Source organism: Triplophysa dalaica, chromosome 21 (genome assembly GCF_015846415.1).
Source record: "Triplophysa dalaica isolate WHDGS20190420 chromosome 21, ASM1584641v1, whole genome shotgun sequence".
Taxonomy (NCBI): domain Eukaryota; kingdom Metazoa; phylum Chordata; class Actinopteri; order Cypriniformes; family Nemacheilidae; genus Triplophysa; species Triplophysa dalaica.
In genome coordinates, this window is record NC_079562.1 from 2,577,114 (window position 1) to 2,599,019 (window position 21,906).

Sequence of the window (21,906 nt, forward strand, 5' to 3'; positions counted from 1 at the left end):
TCAAATCGTGTCGAATTTTATTTTCAACAAGTTCTTACAAATAAAGAAAACATATCTGCATTGTTTTCGGGTCACTTGTCAAGTATAATCACATTTTAAGGTCAGATTTTAGTAACACACTTTCTATTTGCACATTACTCTTCAAAACAATTTTTCACATTTTCCAAAAAAAGTGGATTACACCGGTTTCTGCACAGACCTTTGGCCAGCAAAAGATAAAAAAAATATTTTAATTCAATTACATTTTTACTCAATAAGTTGTTAATGCTGATAATGTGATTTTTTATTATAAGGTTTGCATTTAATTGTTTTGTGTTCAATAAAAAAAATTGTGGTCTCAGAGATGTGACAACAAGGTAGCTGCTGTGAAAACATGACTTGATATCATAAACTAGATTAATAACTATTTAACTAGATTCTGTTTTCCTCTGCTTCTTTTTACAGAAAAACATCAAACCACCGAGAGACTGTGACAAACAAATCTACAGCATCAAAATCACCCGTTCCACGAGGACTGCAGACCTGCCAATGTGGCGGAACGGAAAGTATTTAGATGAAAGCTTTTGTATCATAATCGCAGTCAAAAGATACTAAATTATACCCTGACTGCGTTTAGGTCAAGTAAATCACGGTGTTAAACTGTAAAAGAACATATTGTGCAGATAAAGAAACATTCTTACCAAATGGGCTGCGATTCACTTCCAAGATAATGTGCTCTACAGCGTTCTGCTGGACTCGATACATGCGAGCACATTAAAGAAGTTCATCAAAACGTTCCCATTCCACATTCTGGCCCAGTGGACCGTCTACAGTTCAGTTGATACGTGCTTTATGATTCACAGGGCATTTGAAAGCTATGTGTCTTCACACGTAGGCCAAAAGTTGGTCTTTTACTTGGCAGCTCTCTATTTTCATAACCAAGGTTGTAATTCATATGATACAGAAAAATATTGCCATATAACCGTCATTACAGCAGCGGCGGGGAATAAAAAACACTTTTATTACAAATAAGACGTGATTTATACCGTCACATAAAACTTCCCATTTGCAACCGCTCGATTGCGATTTTCGACATACTGTTTACATTTCACGTGTGAGGTGACAACAGTTATTTGATGCGTTTTTATTTCAGCAATGCGAAAAAAACAAACCCACATGCCACAGGTGATTTCGATAAGGTGCAGGAATGTTAAAGAATAACTCATTTTTGTTACACTTGTCGGTGTGTGACCCGTAAAACGTTCGCCACCACCATAACCAAAGGCAAAGCAGAACACCAATCTCTCCTTACGTAAACAGACGTAAAAATCCTGAGAAAAGACAAGAGAATAACGCAAATCAAACACTTACCGTCATTCACAGCATTTCAGTGTGAGCGATTGGAATAACGCACCTGTTTGTGTGAACTCGTTACGCATTTTGTATGCAGTTATTTTAACAGGTCAGAACCTCCATCTCAAAAAAATTCTGTTAATAAGCAGATATGTAAACATAAGCAAAACCAAATATTGCTACATGCATTAGTGCAGCATTTTCAAATAAATGCATTTCATTTACAGTCTCTCTCTCTCTCTTTATAATTATTAATTTCCTTCAAATTTATGACAAGTTTGACATTTAATACCTGTGACTGTTTACTCCACGTAGACCCAGTTTACCTGTTAACGTGCCAGATGCTCTTATGATAGCTCATTCATCTCTGAAGGTTATTTCTCGCCCTCATGTGATTTCTTCCATAGACGTTCTTGTGTCATGATCTCTTACAGGCCGCACAGAGCATCTGTGTGCTGGGGTGCATCTCTTGGTTTAGGCCTGTGTGCACTCTGCTGCCAGCGACATCCACATCTGTGGCCAAATCTTCCCCTGAGCCACGCGGTGGAGAAAATGTAAGCGTCTACTTCAATTAGTGCTGTTTGGTTTTAACACGACTCCTGGCGTCGGCAAACCCACCAGTCCTGAGGGACAGAGCCGTGATATTTTCACTGTGTCAATAAGGCTTCAGGGCAGGGAAGAGTTTCAGCGTGGCTTATAGATGCGATGCCCCCGCTGGATATGTCTGGTATTGCAGCTGTGACGGAGTCTTTTTTGTTGTCAAAATACTTTTAATTGCATTTTTTGTTCATGTCATAATATGGCTACTCTTGCATTACGGTCAATAAAAAACATGCATTTGTCTGTATAATGGTGTAGTTGCACCATTTGCCACAAGGGGGCTACAACAGATCCTTATGGAGCATCCTGGAATGACATGCGTGTCCGCAACATGATGGTTACAGGTTATCCGTTTTACCCACTACACACCATTCAAAGTCTGCATAGCTTTCTGGTGACTTGAACTATGCCTAGTGAATATTACAGTATAAACATCAGTAGTCTGTCTTGGCCGTGTGGTGGTACTTAATGATTTGGTAATGTGGATTGGGCATGATTGGGTCAGATGCCAGCTCTGTCCACAGTGTGGTCATTCATTCTTCTGAATTACACCTGAGGTTCTGTATTTATGTTTACACAGCTGGGTTGAGCTGGAACGTTCCAGGTTAAATAGTGTCTTCAATTGTCCCTCTAAGATGTGAACCAATGACCCCACGGTTCATTTCTGACAGCTTCATCTAGTCGGAGCTGTAACACAATGTGTAGTGTGCGCTGATGACGTCCAGTATAACATCTGGGCCAATGGGGAATTATTTAACATTTAAAGTGCATTGAAGTTATACATGTATCGAATGTTCAAAACCTTGACCTTGGAATTTCTACCGTGATGCTCAACATGCTGAGCAACAGGAATATGACGACAAAGCCAGTCTTTAGGGTCAATTCTTCAAAATTGAGATAAGCTTTCTATTGATATATGATTTGTTAGGATAGGACAATATCTGGCGGGAACAACAACTGTTTACAAAGCTGGAATCTGAAGGTGCAAAATAACAAAATATTGAGAAAATCACCTTTGAAGTTGTTAATCTGAGGCACTGTGGCAGGCCATCCACTCACAAAATAAAGTTTTTATACATTTACGGTAGAAAATGTATAAAATATCATGGTACATGAGATTTACTTAATATCCTGATGATTTTAGGCAAAAAAAATCAGTAATTTTTACCCATACAATGTATGTTTGACGATTACTAAAAATGTTCCTGTGCTTCCTAAGACTGGTTTTGTTGTCCACAGTCACATATGTGAATTTGATAATTAAAATTAAAAGAACAGTTCACCCAAAAATGATACTTTTGCTCACCCTTCAGTTGTTTCAATCCTATGTACAGGTACACATGACAAGTAGAGGACAAAAGACTTCTTTGGGAGTCAACGGTGACCCAACACCTCTTACTTTCATTAAAATATCTTCAGTTGTGTTCAGCACAACAACAAAAATGTAAACACGTTTCAAGGATTTCCAGAGTCATGCTAAAGTAAAATTCCTTGTTTTTTTAACACCTTGGAGTGTGTTGATACTGGATTATAAATCATTTGGCTTATTACACATATAGCTCCTCCAAATCTTGAGAAAAGTGTGTTGTGTTGCGTTGTGGTTTCCATCCAAGACTGCCACTGTTGTTTATCACATTCTTGATAAATATCAGCCAGTGGCCACCGTAGCATAATTTATTATTCCACACGTAGGCAATTTGACAATCCACAAGCAGCTCCAGACAGAAAATTAGTAGGGTCAGGGTCCAAATTACACTCGGAGAGAAAAGAAAAATGGCTGATTTGTTTCCCGTAGCATGTATTTTTCTTTTTCCCCTTTCTCTCACACAAAGTACTCCAGACTCAGGCCTGTGTGTTTTAAAGGGCATTATTGATTCTATCTAAACTGCACCGGTGTCCACGTCCCCTAAACATAAATATCGTGTGTTGGCCTGGACACTTGTGCCATTGCACGCTCCTTAAGTACCATCTGGCCACTGCCAAAACAAACAGTAGTAATGAGTACTAGCTCGCGGTTGAAAGGCCGGTCTAAAAGTCGAGGTCTTGCCAGTGTGCACACACTGAGGGGCTGTCATAAGCCAAATTAAAAGACTGACTGTTTCTACCCCTCCGCTCCCCCCCACGCAACATTGCAGAAGATGCTGGGTTGGGGGGAGGGCGTCGTATTCAACAAGCAAATCTTGTATTTGAGAATCGGCTCTGGGGAGCGAACGCGAGGAAATAACAAGTGAGGATTTATTGCCAGAGAGTTTGTTTACGTGTAAAGAAGTCGTTTGCGCCGGCCAAGTCAGTATTTGCATAATACATATAAAATGAGATCCATCTTTGCCACACGCATACCTGCGAAACCGTGTGCTTTTAAAGAAGTTGTGCGGTTGTCCTCGATTATCGTGCATTAAGGGCCTGATGCAGAAGTGTATGGTTTAAGTTGCATGAAGTGCACGCTGGTGTGACTGCTGTCATTCAGCAGTTGATGAAGTGGTTTCTCTTCGAGAGAACGCAAATATAATTTATTTTTATTGTCAGCTCTTACATGTCTGTAAGTTTAGTGTGCAGTGCTTTCCCTTACACAAGGAAAATATTTTGTTATATGTGACCCTGGACAACAAAACCAGTCTAATGGTACAATGTTTTGAAATGGAGATTTTTACATTATCTGTCAGCTGAATAAACAAAAATTTTACTGATGTATGAGTTTTCAGAATAAGTTAATAACTGGCTGATCTTTTAAAACTCAGAAATCTGAGAGTGTAAAAAATCTAAATATTGAGAAAATCTACTTTAAAGTTGTCAATCAGGGGCACTGTGGCAGGTCATCCACTCACAAAATAAAGTTTTGATATATTTAAGGTAGGAAATTTACAAAAGGGAAGTTAACTCCGGGCCAGCGCGTGTGTCCAATGAAACTATTTATATTGCATATTTTATTTTACTTGCCACCTTCATATATTGAAAAATATAAGCAGTTGTTTCCAACATATGTAAATATATTATTTTTATTACACAGGATTTGTTATTTTTCTATATATTTCAATTTATTTTTTGTTCAAAAAGGTTTACTGCAACTACTCAAGAAACAAACCTTTATTGCATACAAATCTGTCCGTCTATATGTCTGCCCGTCTTTCAGATTTAAACAGGTTTATTGGCATGATTAAGGAGCCTTTGCATTGCAAAAAGAATATACTGTAAGCATTTATGTGCCAAAGCATTGAAACATTAAATATACATATTTACACACAATGAAATGTTAAAGAAGTATTTAAGAATCCCCTTATTTTCAAAGATGGTTGAATGAGATGCTCTACGTTGTCCAAATGGAACAGTTATGTTTTGGTGAGCTATGCTCTCAAGAGAGATTTTAAGCCACATGGGTACCTTTCTTGAGACTCTATGATAAATTCAGTAAACCTGACCTATCTTTTTCTTATGTATATTTCAATTTAAAAAACAAATTCCTTTGGAGAATTTTTCTTATTTAAAAACAATTCTAAATATTGTCTTTTAGGTTGATTTTGTCGAATTAAGTTGAATAAACTAACTGAGGCTGTCCAGTTTTTTTGTGGATTTTGTTTTTTTTGTTGTTTACCTTTTTTGTGTGTTAATATAATTTCAAAACTTCAAATAAAATATGCCAAAAAAGTGACACTAAAGACTTAACATTAAAGACTACTAAATAAGAAACTCAAGAATCTCTCTCTCTCTCTCTCTCTCTCTCTGTCTCTCGTGCGCTTTATGAAGAAAATAGTAAATTCAAACTTTTAACTGTTCAAAGAGTGCCTTTGACTTCTAAAGCAAAGACAATAAGAGTGAATTATCAGTTTGCAAGGAGCTCAGTGTGTGGAGTTTTGAGAGCTCAGACAGACTGACTTGGTTGTGGATCTCAGATAAATGTTTCTCATGTCACCTATTAAAAGCCTTTAATGAACATCAAACTGATGTCATGATCCAGTTAAAGCACTTTTGTTTTAAGGTAAAGAACTCGACTGTCAAAAAATGTAATGTCACACAGTGTCCTTGGATCGGTCAGAAAGGTTCTAATGATGTCACCTGAGGTGAGCCGAAAACTGCTGATCTGTTTTAATGTGGTTTGTGGTGTTTATTGCGCACCATTACGACACCCGGTACGCACGTAGACGAAAAATGCTGCCACCCCATGGCTATCCCACAAACTGGTGCGCTCATTCCTCTCCGGACCTCACCCATACCCCCACCCCATATACTGCATCCATACCACTGTTTTTACTGGAGCTGGAGACTCACTGCAGGTGTGAAAAAAGAGCCCTCATTGAGTTTGGGCATCGTTCATTCTGGAGGTTATTTTAAGTGCTGTGGAGTTCACTGTGATGCTGCGTTTCTTTGGCAGTGAGCAGAAGTTCATGAGCCAGCACTGGTCTGTGTGCTGTGGCTAAAGTCTTATGTGTACAGTGACAGCAGTGTGAAATGTTTATTAGACACTGTTTCCTCCAGCTCTTTATTTTTAACTTCAGGGGGATGTCTGTGTTCAGATAGTTGACAGGCGAGGTGGGTGTTCCAAGGGTGTGTTTTCTGTTGTCTTCTATAGCCTCAATGGGATGTATTTTATGTATATTTATATATTGTAAAAATACTAAGGTATATACTTTGGACACCATTTCTTTTTTTTTTGCATTTCAACATTTTGATTATGCAGTCCCTTTATAAGAGAAAAACTTATAATAATACATTATTTATTTTTAAAATTCATATTTTAGAATTTGCAGTAAATTAGTTGTAGAAATCTTTTCCGTATAGATTTTGACACGTAATGGCTCCTTTCTTCGTCTCTTTTCTCAATAAATCGCACATAAATACTTTTGTAAAGAAATTCACAGGTATGAACACTTTATATTGGTCTATAAAACGAATGTCTATAAAATTAGATGATGGGTTTCTGATAAACCTTAAAGAGACGAATGTGTCTCTACATTTTTAGTTTATAATACCTAAGTCTTCCTTTTCTTCCAGTCCTCACTATGTAGACTGAATTTCAAAAACACTAAATGATGCTCATTTGAAAATGTAAAAATACAAAGAGGTTTCTGTGAGGGTTAGATATAAAATAATGATAAAATATACCGTTTGTAGACATAAATGAATGAGGCATTTAAATAGCACTTTATTGTGTATGTCTGTACACCCAAAGCGCCAATTCAGAGGGCGGGATTATTAGCAGGCCATGCTTGACAAGGGCCAGTGGAGGGAATCTATCCAGGACAAAACATAACTGTACATATAAAAGTCATTATTTCTATATAGAAAGTTCCCACAATGTATAGAAACCTATAACGTGTGTGTTCCCGTAACTAAATGGACAACAGACATCACATTGAATCAATGATACAGTCAATTGACTGTGCTTGTTGAAAGGTTTGGAAGATGACACAGTGGGCACACAGCCTCTCTCACGCATAAGACAACAGTGTAGCATCACAGGTTTACCCACCACATTGAGTTTTTTCTTCAGGCCGGCTGTCCACAGACCTCTTCCAAGACAGACAGCCGCTCATGGGAAGCTCCCAAACACATGCCAGCCTTTCTTATAGAGCTCTTGGTTCAGACTGTCTGAGTGGAAAATCTGTTGGATGGGATCTGTAGTCTTTTGGGTCAGTTCATTGGATAATATAGAGCCATTCCTCTCCTGTGTGAGCGGTGAAATCCATTAAAGAACTTCAGAATGTGCCATAATAAACTTGATGTGACACAGTAGTGCCAAACGGCATAAACATGGTAGTCAAGGTTCAGAAAAATACAGCTTTATATATGATCAAAATGAAGTAAACTCATTCCTTGGGAGCATTTTAACAATTGTATGACCTCTCTATTACTCTAATGACAATCCAAACGAGAAGGTTTATAGTCTATTCGACATTTTTATTTCTCGTTGGGTTCTGCCAGGTATCGGATTATCCGATATTAACATAAATCATGATCTGCCTTCCTTTTCCTTTTAGTTTTTCCTAGGTGGTCTATTTGAGTCAACATGACATCTTTTAAACTGTTTTTGATATATATATGAGTGTTACTATTTTATATGCAATGATATTAATAACTCCACTGTTAAAATAGATCATCATTTTTATTTTCTCAAACTGGGTTCATGAATTATGTCACTCAAGTATTTTAAAGGACACACCTGAGTATATTTATATTTCACTGTGGCAGGAGGTACAAAGCAGCTTGATTTTGTTTTTATTACCGTTTCTGGATGGTTTAAGATTTACTGAGAACGTGAGAAAGATGATGGTTGTGCACCCTGCCAAATAGATTCTTCACTTTAATACATAGCAACCAATAAATTCTCTTTTCCTCAAAATGTTGTTGTTTTATAAAGTAAGCATACTAAGTATTAAAATACACTTGAAAGACACCAACACACCCAGTAAAATCTAGTTGAGTCTTCAAGTTAAATAGAGATATAAGAGCGGCCTCTTGTGGTCACTTTAATGTCTGCACGCAAGGAAAACCTAGCCCTAGTAAAATCTGTCAGCGCAAGACAACGGACAATAAAAACTGCCATTCTTATAGAGATGTTTATTTAACTGATATATCACATTTTATTGCTTACTGAAACAACATTTACACAAAAGAGCTAATATTAATGTTAGTGGGAACCTTGTAGATGCGACACACGTCTCTGACCGGATTGTTTTACCAGTGACACCAAACCTGCTAAGCAGCAGTAGCAGTCTCGTACATGACTTTTTTCGTTAAAAAGCACAACGTACGGCTTTATGAATGTATTAAACGTATTTTGGAATCAAAAAGACATTATAAATAAGTCAATTATTAGATTTTAGTATTTATATATAAGGATTGTATCTTAAAAACAGTCTGTGTTTTATGTTTTATAGAATTTAAATCAACCGATTCTGGATTGTAAAATGGAGCCGGCTTGTCGGAAAGACAAACAGAAGCAACAAACACCGACCCGAGGTGACCGAAGCAAACAGAAATCAGCCCAACAGGAGCTGAAACAAAGACAGAGAGCCGAGGTGACTGACAACTCAACCATCACAACATCTGATTATATAAACAGACGATTATTTTTATAGTCTTGTAACTCTTGGGAAGTCTTGACTATAAGTTTACCATATTGTTGTTCCTTCTATTCATTCTACCGCAGTGTCATAAATGAGAGTAATAGTGTATTCGTATTAAAATGATATTTTGTTCCTAGTGATCTTGAAAGCATTTATTTTAATAAGGTTTGTGGGGGGCTATTTTACAAAAATCTTTTAATATATGTTGTCTCTAAATCAGGGGTGTCCAAAGTCGGTCCTGTGTCCTGCAAAGTTTAGCTTCAACACTAATCAAACACAATTGAATAGCTTATCAAGCTCTCACAAAGCAGACAAGAAACTTCCAAACAGGTGTGTTGAGCCTTGTAGTTTGTGGCCATTCAGGACCGACATTGGACACCCCGCTCTAAATAATTCACCTTAGCGTGTTTGTGTGTTTGCAGTGTTCATGTCAAAATGTTATGTGCGGTTTTATTTTACAGAGAAAGGTTTTTGTTTCTTATCTCTTACAGATTTACGCTCTGAACAAGGTGATGACTGAACTTGAACAGCAGCAGTTTGAAGCCTTCTGCAAGCAGATGCAGTCGCAAGCTGAGTGAGAAAACTCACGCGTGGCCTCTGTAATACACACATAGATGTTGAGACGTTACTGTTATTTTTGTTATTCTAAATATTTATTTTTTATGCCCCTACAACAGGGTTTTCATTCCTGCTCATGGACACTGAGTTACGGTCCAGGAGGGGAATCGAAAACCTCTGATCTGAACCACAATGTATTGAAGAACGTACGCAGATGCATTGGTGCTAAGAATCTAAAGTGTGTGTGCAATTGTAGGCCTATCAGATGTTGATCAGTGTTTTATGTTTCTGTTACAAAGCTATGACGACACCAAAAAATGACATACTGCATACTAGTCGCAAAAGCGTAGATGCAGAATTAATTTATTTTACAGAATTTTGAATCCGTGTTGGATTTTCGTTTTCTTATTATCAATTTTCTGTGACTCGCCAGTGTGGATGAACAAAACATTTTTATATGACATTCTTTAACATGTGTAAGGATATGGTTATATGACATTATTTGAAGAAATGTACAAAATGTTGCTTGAAGGATAATAAGTATCAAAACACTTTTATTCATGTACTTCAAAGATGACCAATGTTTCTTTGACCACTAACAATGTTTGAGAATGTAAGCTTTATTTAAAACAGTAAATCTTGAAGTATTATTTTTCGATGTGTTAACATGATTTGGGCTTTCTTGTTCCTAGATGAGACCACCTGGCAGGCAGAGTATAGATGTGTAGAGGAGAGTATAGCAAAAGCAAGTGTTAATGCAAAACAGCAAATGGAGTATTCATTTTATTTACAGTCTTCTAAAGAAAAACCAATCACAGAATAGGGTTATTTCTAACGTTTTATTATTTTTGACATATTTGACAATTGACATCATTCTAATGTTGAGACTATGAAGTTAATTTTAGTGCACATTTACTTAAATTAGTATCTGCAATAGAAAAGCATTAGTAAACATAATATAGTAGTAATATATAGATTTGCTCTGGCTTAAATGCAATTTAAGCTCTTGATACAATAATATTTTCATCATTTCTAATATATCGACTTTAATGACTATATCGATTTTTTTGCATTTATATTCTAAAGTTTCATTTAAAGTGCAGGTCTTTTTATAACACCCCTTTTGACTATTATTCAAGCAGTATGCACACATGCTATGAGAGAATTGGTCACTTTAAACCAATCGGCAACTTCTCTAGAGGTCTATGGTAACAGAACTCCCCGTCAACCTAACTCCATACCAGCCTTTCCAAAACTTGGTGTCTTGACCGCCATGTTCAAAAGAGATAAACCGCAGACCAGGACCATAGTCTGTAAATGTGTGCGTCACCTGTGAGAAAAGTAATAACAGTGTCATTACATGCTCAGTGTACACGCGGTAAAGACTTGATAATCAAGAACATTTACACACTTCAAGGAGTTTCTTTATCTGAGAGCTTAAATGTGAGCTGATGATACAGATACAATCACTAAAAAAAATTGTTTAATGATAACAGTAGAAATTCTGGTGCTTTTCAATATATTTTGATTTAACTCGTTTTTGAATCAATGATTTGATTTCAACACAAAATCCAAAAAAATAACCTTAGTTTCTTAATACAGATGGTTGGTTCTATTGTAAATTGACCCACAGTGCACTTTTTACCTTTTTCCAAGAGCAATCATCTGTATCAGGGTCCACAGTCACGTCAGTCGGCTGAAAATTAGCAATGACTTCTTGGCTGTCATCGAGCAGGGTCACAGTAATCTTATAAATACATCCACAGTCTGTTCTGCTGGTGTACCTACGCAACGAAACATAAAAGATCAGCTGCTACACATTGACTTCATGACATGAAAGATCATTCAAAGGCTTATGATAATATTAAAATAAATCACGCTCTACTAGAGGCTCACCAGTCCTCCACAGTGACCGCCGGCTGTACAAAGTCTAGATTTTCAGGGTCGAAACCCTCGGCCAACAGGTCGATCATTTGTCTTTTTAGGCACAGCCTGGAAAATGGTAAAGAAATAGATACTGACACCCAAAGACATATTATGTACATTATGATCAACACGCTCCACAAAATATGAACACGTATAATGAAGTAAACATATTCCCCACCCCGTCTATTATTTTACAGCTGAGTGCTCTTCTCTTACTCAAAGGAGGTGCAGAAGAATTTATTAACAGATTCATCATAGAAGGTGTTCACACAATCTCCCGGCATCTCCTCAGTCGTCCACTCATCTCCGCCATTCTCAGTCAACTCCCAGTGTTCAAAATCATCTTCAAAAAGACAAACATGTTACAGCAGATAAGAAAATAGATCTTTACAATTGGGCGTCACAAAAATATACTTGACACATTGCCAAGCAGTGTCCTTAAAAGGCATGAGGCTTTTATTTTGGTGTATTATCGATGTACTGTATTGTTGTTCACAATTATGTGTTACTTTTTAACACTAGCTAATATTTTAAAATGATGAAAAATTAAAGGTGTTGAAACTTTTATAACTAAATAAACATTTGAATTATTTCACAAATAAATTATAATTTAAAGGGATAGTTCACCTGAAAAAAAAATCTGTCAACCTTCGAGTTGTTCCAAATCTGTATAAATGTCTTAGTTCTGATGAACACAGAGAAAGTATTTGGAAGAATGCTTATAACCAAACAGTTCTTGGACCCCATTGACCACCATAGTAGGACAAATTACATAATTATTTTTGCTCTGTTGAATACAAAAGAAGATATTTTGAAGAATGTAGACAGTAAAACTGTTCAGGGCACATTTGACTACAATTTTTTCTACTATGGTTGTGTCAATGGCGTCCAAGAACAGCATCCGTCTAAACCAAACAGTGAAATGTTTACAGTTTTGGAACAACTAGAATTTTCATTCTTGGGTGAACTGTCCCTTTAAATGTAATTAAATAATGATTCTACTGAATATGATACTTCCAACTGTGATTTCAGAAAAATGTAATTATACGGAGTTATTCACAGTACTTTTTTGTAAAAAATATAGTTACAGACAAAGAAATATTGAAAACTTGAATTACTTCTCTAAAACTAATTAAACAACATGTTTTTTTATGATGATTATTATGATACGGGCCACATAGAATAGCTGAAGTTTTAAAAATCCATTTGTCACACATATTAATGCTTCATATTTACCATCTCCATTTGGATTTTTCAGGAGGTTTCCAGACATTTTAACTTTTGCTTTTCCTGTAACAACTGGGAGAGAAATTGGTGAGATGTTATACATTTTTAGCTAAAGTAAAATTCTTTTTTGCTTCACTTTTTTCAAACCAGCGGTCCTTTATTCATTGATATGCTGATCCTGAGTACTGCGGGATCATTGGTTTTCCCCCCAGGACCTTCATCACCAGGCAACAATTGTAAAAGCATGTATAAATGAAAGCAAACGGGTCAGAACGAGTTTACCGGAGACCTCTCTAATAGCAGGTTGTTTCATGAATGTTTGAATCTAATTTTGCTGTCCCGGGCATTAGTGGAGAAAACAGTGTCATTATTAAACTGCAGTGGGGCTCAAAACATGCACACACAGCGACACGCGCTCACTTTCCCATTGACTTTTACTGCTGAGCTGAGATACTTTTGATCCCTACGAGTAATCCTCACATAGCATATCTGATCTTTTCAAATCATTTTTGGGTTTAAAATGCTTTTTTTGAAATGGGGTTATGTATTAAAATGTATAAATAATTTCATCCGATCTGGACATTTGGCAAAACATCCACGCCTGGTTTCACAGACACGGCTTTCTTAAACCAGGAATATGCCTTATCTGAATTAAGATTTGTATAATGCTTTTATTAAAAAAAACCTAGAAGAATTCATAACTGGTGTGTATCTCGAGACAAAACAATGGCACATATATTTTTTATATATTTCCGGGCAAGTTATTTTCAGTTAAGACAGGTCACACCTCCATTTTAGCATGGGACAAGCCTTAAGCCTGGTCTGTGAAACTGCGCCATAGTGTCACCCAGAAATGACTCTCTCTATATGAAAACAAAGTAAATGTAATCCCAACATAATCATTACAAGCACACAACATATTTCCATGTTATCTCCTCAGTTTGCAAAACTAAACATCTTTCAATAGAACTATTCACACTGAAAAAAAGCAATAGTGTTTCTTTTTTTCATTAACATAAGAGGCACAACCTTTAGAGGTTAGGTTAGAAATGAGTTTTGTTCTATTGTTTTTCTCCCCTCTAGCTTTAGCTTAGCTCAGTTCACTGGAATCTGACTCATGTCCTCTCCTGCAGACCTGTTTAATGATGGGACTGCACACAGCTTAAGCAAATGCATCACAGCACACACATGAAAACAATGGCGTGTATTATTTGTGCAATACTTACCGTTAGATGATCTTTTCTGCTGTCACTCAGACTCGTAACGTTACAGAATGTGGTGGGTGGGAACTTCCTGATATCTAATAGCACTGCGGACACAAACACAAATGGGCAGTCCTGTATCAGCAGTGTTCGAGTTGCCTTATTAAAGCACAGCAGATACTGTATCAGCACAAATGTCACTCACTTGGAGTGGGATGCTTTTCTCACCATTTTATCAAAACGTCATGTATTGAAATACAGAAGTAATATTACACCATATTTCATGCATTTACATTTATTGATTACCCAGACGCTTTCATCCAAAGCTTGAAAAAGAGGTAACAATGGAAGCAATGGCACAACATAAGGACAACAAAAAGTCTCATATATCCCACCACAGTATACGAAGATGTATTTTAAGGATAAAAAATGTTCAGTCGATTCTTAAAGATGGATACAGAATCTGCTGATCTTGTAGCATCGGACAGATCATTCCACAAACGTGGAACAGATCCAGAGAAGGTGCGTACATGATTTTTCCCTTTTTGGGATTTTCCATGTTTGAACAATGAACAAAAACAAGTTGAATTAAAAACGACTGGTTTAAACGCTCAAGAAACATTGTGTACTATTATACTATAGTTTTCTGCTCTTTAAAATATATCAATTTAATCTTAAAGCACTTTTGAGCATTTGACAAGAAGTGCTATAGTTGTGCGCCATTTTCTCCATTTTTACATGTATGCCTTTACCAGATGCTGTTATTCAAACTAACTTTAAATGCATTAACACGTTTCATCACTATGCGTGTTCCCTGGGTATTAAAGTAACCTATGTGGTGTATTACTGCATTTCATCCACTTTTAATATAATACTTGAATATCAACTATATAACATAATATTTTAATATGAAACATATAATATAACATTTTAATGTTAAATATACAATATAATATTTTAATATTAAATATTTAATATAATATTTTAATATTAAATATATACAATAATAATATTATATTAAATATATAATATTACATCACACTCATAATGAATAATGTAAAGAATAGAGCAGAACATTAGCGTGTTGGCTTGGGACTTTTATTTTGGCGCCTGAGCAGATCGGTCTGTCTAGGTCTCACCATCACATTTTCACGCTCGGATATGTAACTTATCGTCACTGTTTTCCATCAACCCTGTCACTGTCATCGTCTGTCTTTTGATCCAGGAGACAAATCAACATCTTAACATTCGTGTGAACCACTGTTTTTCTTTCAGCAGCAGGTAAATTTGAATAAAACATCAAATACAAACATCAACCGCGACAATGTTAGCATGAAAATTAGCAAGTTAGTGTAAGGGAGAAAAAAGTGGATTACATTTTATTTTAAGGTCTTAAATTTTAAATTAGATAAGTATTTACATGTTAATTATGAATAGAGGTCACAAACAACATGTCACAGATGGTAATGTTATAAACGTACCAGATCAGACTGAAGTGTCAGCTGGCTAATGTTAATGTAACTTAGCTAGCGGAGCTCGAGTACTGTCCATCAAAAATAAAAACATGTATTTAATACAATGTTTCTCAAACACAAGATATATATTTTGTTTAAGTCAAACCACAGATGTGTAGTTTTCTGAAAATATTTGTACGTGTTTTATCAGCTTGTTGTTGTTAAGAGAATTGACGTGACTAACGTCAAATGTCTTATATAATCTCTTTAAAAGCACGTTCCTTCCTGAAAATATGACAACATTATGATTAATTCCTGACGTGTATTTTATCCAATGCATATTTATTATAGGGTATTTGTTAGTTTTATGGACGTTTGTTCTGCCAACAACACCAATATCCGTGAATGTCCGACATATCGAAACAATACTAAAACTTCTTTCTTTATAGAAATGGACAACAACTCGACAACTTGTTCATTTGACACACAGGTAAATATCTTTAAGTTTTCTGTGACTTATCAGTCAGATGGTGTGATTTATTGTCATCCTTTTATTTCCTATTGTTTGTGTATTTATACATTTCGCTATATAACGTTACATACGTCGCTGCTGAATAAATTCGTTTCGATTAAACCAGCAACGTGTCATCCTGTTATAAATCTCACATTTAAGTGTTGTTACTATATTTAGTTACTAGTTTCAGCTATTAAAATTGCAATAGTTCATAAAAATGTAGAGTTTGTTTGGTTTTCTTATCAAGCGGTCTTTTGAGCATTGGCTGACTAATTCTTCGATTAATTTTATGTAATGTTAGTTTAAGTTGATGAGATCTGTCATCTGAAAGTCATCAATTTTGTTTGTTTAAAAGTTTAAAAGCTTAATACGTGTTTTGTCTGTTTGTGTCATAAATTGTATCGAGTTAATGCCTTTCAGTCACTATTAAATGAACATCAAACCTTTTTTAACAAAGCAATCTTTGTTGTAAAGTATATGTTTGCATTTGTGTTGATCGTGTTATTGTCATTTTAAAGGACTCGTAGTTGTCAATATGTCGAATATTTGCACTGTATACAGAGCCATTGCGATACTGCGCATGCGCGAACTGCCCTAACGCCATGAGAAAAGCAATTGCTACATTACCTGGATTAAGTCTCAGTGCTGCTCAAATTTTAAAAATTACTATTTGCTTCCTATGTTTTAAATTTAAATTGCATTTATTTTTTGCAACAAAATACTTATGTTGTAAGTCATTTGTATGTTGATTTCCCCTAATCTTATGAGTTGAAGTAATTTACAAAATGTTACAAAAGACTGCTATCTGTTATGACTTCCTGACCTCAGTATTGTTGTTCTTGTTTTTTTGTTGTTTTTGAAGGGCTACAGTTCAACTTTCAAGCGTAAACGGACGGTGGAAGATTTCAACAAGTTCTGTACGTTTGTGCTGGCATATGCAGGCTATATTCCATATCCACAAGAGGTGAGTGTGACCTCGCGCATCTGCCAATTTTTTGAGGTAATATGTTAAAAATGTTGTAACAAAAAGATGTCACCACGGCTCACCAGGGACTCACATCTGACACGTTAAGGATCTTCCCTTCCCTTGTCATTGGTGGTGCTACACTGGGGCTCATGGGAGTTTGCTTTGGGTCTGCACGTGCTGCTGACACTTTTGTTTAATTCACAGAAATGTTGGTGTCTCTTATGGCAGCCGCTGAGAGAGACCCCCCTCCAATAAATCCCCAGCCCTCTCGCCCCGGGTAAGAGGGCCACTCCAGTCTCCTCCATTCTCATCTCAGATCTTTGTCTCTTAAGTGCCATTTTTCACAACACCAGTGTGTGTGCATACAGAAACACTTTCAGTTTCTGGTCCCCTGTTCCTAGTTAAAGGACCCAAACGGATGGAGGCAAACTCGGGAGAACTCATCCAGGACAAAGAATGTGTCATTTGTGACATGCTGTCAGTATTCATATGTGCAACACTCACTCATTTTATTCGCAGTCAGTTCTGTTGAGTCAGTGTTTACATTCACGTTGATAACGCAGAGCTCTACCAATCGTTACAGGAACATTGTGTCGTATGAAAAGATCTACATGCGCCATTTAGGTCCTGTTTTCAATTTATTTTGTTTTTACAGGTCACTCATGACAAATATGACTTAAGAATTATATCACAAAACCACAGCTGGTTTATATTTCACCGTAAAAAGATGAATGATATTGTTTGCAGAGAATGAAGCCGTGTTTGGAGTTTTCAACTTCATCTCTTGTTATTGTAATGCATCAGCATGTTTACTATTGAGTTTGTTTACAATTCTTATTTTACTGCAGCCATATAGGCGATTATGTTTTGACAGAAAAACTATTTTAAGACATTCTCTGAATTTAAAGTAAACCTGTTATTTGTGTGATTTATGTTTACAGCGTGCGGTCACTCTTGGGTTTTTTTGTGTGGGTGCTGTTATTCAGAACTGACCTATAATTTCATGGGATAGCTTTTTAGATTAGGTGTGCCTCTACCGGACCGCTTCTGTTTATGCTTGGACATATATATATATATTTCTAGAATGTTGTTGTAATGTTTACTACTGGCTTTTGCTATTTTTATTGTTGTTTTGTTAGTTCTTCTTGTCCCCATCAGCTTAATTGTGTTTGTATAACGTGACGCATGACCTAATAAAGATTTACTGAAATTGCTGTGGCGTTATGCCAGACCGACGAGTACAGAAGCGACGAGAGACGATTGTGCGGTTTAATATGACTATAGTTTTTACATGCATGATCTAAAAAGCATTTTTAGACCAAGTGAAACATTCGATTTTGTGTTTGAAAAAATCGTTTAAAATGATTCCTTTTATCAGTTGTGAAGTCGAACATCCCAAAAACCTTTTAAGTCTTGGATGTTAAGCATTACCATCATGCACTGCTGTGGTCTGCATTTCTTGTCTTTATAAATATGGAAACATAACCTGAAGGATTTGTGGGTGTGTTTCTGTTTTTTACTTCATCTTAATATTTGCTGTGTAGGCTTTTGAACAATTTTATAATTGAAGTGAACTCTGACATTTCACATTTAGGCCGTGATGACATCTTAAGATGTGTTTTTACATCTGTCCACAGGAGGCGCACTTGAGAAACAGTTCCAGTCCTCCAAACAGCACCGGCAGCACTGCAGACAGTGATGGCTGGGAGAATCAGAGACTCGGCTGCGGTCTGTCATCTCCAGACGAGTCCCAACACAAGAACCGCAAGAGCTTTACAGGATTCAAGAGACCTTCAAGCGAGAACACTGAGTTCCAGAAGCGTCCTAAGTCAGCCGGTCTTCTCCTCGAGTGTCAAAAGAAGGCCGACAAGGTTAAAAAGAAGAAGAAGAAGCTGAGGAAGAGTAAAGGTGAGGAACTGGGATCGTTCGCCTCGTCTCCTACCAGTTCTGTCAATTTTGGCTGTACCATCAAGGAAGAACCGGAAGATTATCTCAGCATTCCACTGCCAACCGCAGGCACGGGCGCAGACCTTCCAGCACATGCTGGAATACGTTCAACCCCAGCTTTAGGCTCTTCAAGCACTGCAGAGTGTAAAGAAGAGCCTGATGCGGGGCGTCCATGTTGGGATGGTTATAAACGCTCTGGTCCATATTCTAAATCGGAGGAACCGGAGGGAGAAGCCATGGTGTTAAAGGTGGAAGGTCTTCCTGGCAAAAGAACGGTCCTCCGTCAGGGAAAACAGGTGGTGTTTCGAGATGAAGATGGATCCGGGGATGATGAGGACATCATGGTTGATTCAGGTAACTACATGTGATCAAAAGGATCTCCTCACTTAGTTTTAACGTGAAAAAGTGAGTGATCTAATTCACTGTATATCTGTGTTATGTGTAGATGATGACTCCTGGGACCTCGTGACATGTTTCTGCATGAAGCCGTTCGCAGGAAGGGCGATGATCGAGTGCAACCATTGCAACACCTGGATCCACCTCTCATGTGCCAAAATTCGCAAGTCCAATGTTCCCGAGACGTACATCTGCCAGATGTGCAAAGACACAAAGTTTGACATTCGACGCTCCAGTCGCTCGCGAGTGGGCTCTCGAAAACACCTCCTTGACTGAGACTCGTGCCGCTCCTCGTGTACGGAACCTTGCTGCTTCAAGGTTGTACTCAACGAGTGGCTCTGTGATGCCCTTTTGTCACTAAAATGTCAAGTTTTTCCGTTTCTGTTTTTACAAGTTCTCGCCTTCCTAAATGTTTGCGTCAGGCAATCAATACACTGATGATGAATTAAAGACTTTACAGACTTCAGCCATACAGACTATAGACGGTCGAAGGCTACGACTGAAGGTATTACACAATAGAAGGTGATGTGGAATAAAGGGATTAGACCGTTGATTGCACTTTTTTAAGAACAAAGGAGGACCTAGAGAAGCCACTTTGTACTGATAGCTTTCACGAGTATGTTTATTTGTCAGAGTAGGTATATTATATAAAATGAACCGTAAGATATTAGAGGAGTTTAGAGTCTTTTCTGAGACCCCCAAATGTGTACGAGAGAGAGTTGGACTCACTGGATAATGTTGATCGATGTTGTTTTTGCAGTGAAACATCAGAAATGGTTTCTGTTATATTTGGGTATTCCTGGATTCATTGTAAAGAACAGAACTTGAGGATCACACAAATGTACTGTACGTGTCATAGTCTGGTTAATGTCTGCATTTTCTGCTCTTTTATGAACAAGATAACATGTTTGTTTGTTTTCAATTGGATTCAAAGGATGCTATTTTTCACTTTGTTTCGTCATGCTATGTCTCATGCATTTTTGTTAAATTATATGTTAAAATACGTTAATTGTGTAATTGCGAGTTCTGAGTTAGATGCTTTTACAGCTGTAAGCTTTGGGAAGAGGTGGGTTTAGCAACATGTCCATGTCACATTTCATCTAAAATCAAACTGTACTCTTTGTTTTGCCAACGTTTTATTGTCCAGATGGTTTGTTTTTTGTATTTTCCATTTTCAGTGGTTGGTAAGCATACTTGTAATACAGTGTTTTTCCCAATTTAAAATCATTTAACAGCAGTACAAAATGTACAACACGAAACTATACATATTTTACCTAACAGTCGTAATAATTGAGGGGAAATTGTGTAATTTATGAAAAGGCACAATGCACAAAAACATAATCACACTACAATTAAGCTTATTTTCTTAATTCCATTTTGCATGTGTCTTGCATTACAGATTTCTTCAGATTCATTTAAAGGTCAAAACATCTGCAATGTTTGAGATTGGATGTTGTTGTCTGCTTGTATTCCTTTAAAAATCATTCATAGATTTGTAGTTCATGCTTACAGCTATAAACCGTAGAATCTGTGAAATATTTTCATGGGCATGCTCGGATTCAACAGTTTGGTTTTATTTTCCTTTCACTAATCAACTCAAAAATGTTGATTTTTATGTTTGTTTGTTTCCTTTTTAATGACATTACTACAGTGGGACATGTTTTTTATTACTTTTACTTTAAATGACTGTTCAGAGATATAAACATTGCAAAGGAGGGAAGTTATTTTGCACCTTTAGTTCAGATCTGGTACTTGCAGAATCTCTGTGGTAGTATTTGATATTTGTTTCAGACTTTCGGCTTCACTGGAATTTTGCATGTTTTCTGCATTATGCCCAAAATTTCTGCCTAGTTTGAAAGCTATAAAAGTTTGCTTCATATTTCCAAGCAGCTATCCTCAACTATATCATCTTTTTTCTTGTTCGTATGTTAAAAGACAAATAGCTTTTGACCTGTTGTGTATGATATCTTTTTTGTAATAAGTTATTAAAATTCTGGTAGTGGCCTGGTCATGTTTTCTATTGAGTCAGTGGACAGTTTCCACAATGTTTCTAGGCACAGTTTAAAGCAGATTGAAACCGGAAATCCTTAAAACTTTATAAGAAAGAATTTGTCGCAGGTTTTGGGATTTATCGGCAGGCCTAGATCAAACCTTTTTTCTACATTTTGTTGAAAACTTTAAATTGTACATTTATTTGCGCAGTTATATTTTTATTAACCATTAATCAAGGGTTTCATGGGAAAATGTTGCTGTACGTTTGTTTTGTACGATCACAATGTGTTTACGAGATGTGATTTCAGGGCTGTTTGTGCGCAGGAGACAGAAGGACTGCTAAAGTTTCTCACACTGTAATGCCATTGTCCAATAAAAAAAGAGATGTTTCTGTGAAACTTTGTGTTGTAAACTGTTGTAAATAAAGAGAATGAGGATTTTAATGAGATTTCCTGTCAGCAGTCGCATTCTCTTCTAAGAACTTCTAAGGCTTTGTGGTGGGCTTGACCACAATATTATAAAATACATGTAAATTACATTTCGAAGCAATTCAACCTTTATATTGTTACGTATTTTAAAGTCCAAAAGGATATTCAATCAGACAAAATTGTGTATAAAACCAAACCAGAATGTGTTTGCTTAACTTAAATAGCTATTTGACTGTAGGTTAACATTAAAAAGTTCTCTTAATAAATATTTTTTTGCTTAACATAACATTGCACCTATGAGT

The 21,906-nt window shown here is 36.6% G+C and overlaps 3 protein-coding genes across 5 annotated transcripts; 2 read left to right on the forward strand and 1 right to left on the reverse strand.

Annotated features, from left to right (window-relative positions):
- Positions 1–8,598: 8,598 nt before the first annotated feature.
- svbp (small vasohibin binding protein) lies at positions 8,599–10,203 on the forward strand. 3 transcript variants are annotated; one of them, XM_056735629.1, is made up of 4 exons: positions 8,599–8,674; positions 8,805–8,945; positions 9,485–9,567; positions 9,671–10,203. In XM_056735629.1, exons 1-4 carry the CDS (start codon positions 8,648–8,650, stop codon positions 9,696–9,698), a joined length of 279 nt encoding a protein of 92 aa, XP_056591607.1. In that variant the 5' UTR covers positions 8,599–8,647; the 3' UTR covers positions 9,699–10,203. The 3 variants fall into 3 exon arrangements, with proteins under 3 accessions (XP_056591607.1, XP_056591609.1, XP_056591608.1); XM_056735630.1 differs by having other exon boundaries at positions 8,620–8,690; XM_056735631.1 differs by having other exon boundaries at positions 9,485–10,203.
- Positions 10,204–10,376: 173 nt separating this feature from the next.
- On the reverse strand, positions 10,377–14,041 carry fbxo2 (F-box protein 2). Its single transcript, XM_056735628.1, has 6 exons — positions 13,931–14,041; positions 12,714–12,776; positions 11,694–11,820; positions 11,448–11,543; positions 11,197–11,335; positions 10,377–10,881 (listed from the first exon to the last, which is right to left on the reverse strand). The coding sequence occupies exons 2-6, from the start codon at positions 12,748–12,750 to the stop codon at positions 10,747–10,749; spliced, it is 534 nt and encodes a 177-aa protein (XP_056591606.1). The 5' UTR covers positions 12,751–12,776; positions 13,931–14,041; the 3' UTR covers positions 10,377–10,746.
- A 986-nt stretch (positions 14,042–15,027) lies between these two features.
- On the forward strand, positions 15,028–21,622 carry phf13 (PHD finger protein 13). The gene is made up of 5 exons (XM_056735383.1): positions 15,028–15,187; positions 15,810–15,850; positions 16,737–16,838; positions 18,479–19,142; positions 19,234–21,622. The coding sequence occupies exons 2-5, from the start codon at positions 15,812–15,814 to the stop codon at positions 19,458–19,460; spliced, it is 1,032 nt and encodes a 343-aa protein (XP_056591361.1). The 5' UTR covers positions 15,028–15,187; positions 15,810–15,811; the 3' UTR covers positions 19,461–21,622.
- The last annotated feature ends 284 nt before the right edge of the window (positions 21,623–21,906 follow it).

Coding starts and splice junctions, on each gene's coding strand:
- phf13 (XM_056735383.1), top strand. CDS start 15,812: ATGGACAACAACTCGACAACTTGTTCATTTGACACACAG. Junction 15,851..16,736: donor CTTGTTCATTTGACACACAG/GTAAATATCTTT, acceptor TTGTTTTTGAAG/GGCTACAGTTCAACTTTCAA. Junction 16,839..18,478: donor ATATTCCATATCCACAAGAG/GTGAGTGTGACC, acceptor ATCTGTCCACAG/GAGGCGCACTTGAGAAACAG.
- svbp (XM_056735629.1), top strand. CDS start 8,648: ATGACTTTTTTCGTTAAAAAGCACAAC. Junction 8,946..9,484: donor AACAAAGACAGAGAGCCGAG/GTGACTGACAAC, acceptor TATCTCTTACAG/ATTTACGCTCTGAACAAGGT. Junction 9,568..9,670: donor CAGATGCAGTCGCAAGCTGA/GTGAGAAAACTC, acceptor CCCCTACAACAG/GGTTTTCATTCCTGCTCATG.
- fbxo2 (XM_056735628.1), bottom strand. CDS start 12,750: ATGTCTGGAAACCTCCTGAAAAATCCAAATGGAGATG. Junction 11,544..11,693: donor TTCTTCTGCACCTCCTTTGA/GTAAGAGAAGAG, acceptor ACCATTTTCCAG/GCTGTGCCTAAAAAGACAAA. Junction 11,336..11,447: donor GCGGTCACTGTGGAGGACTG/GTGAGCCTCTAG, acceptor TTCGTTGCGTAG/GTACACCAGCAGAACAGACT.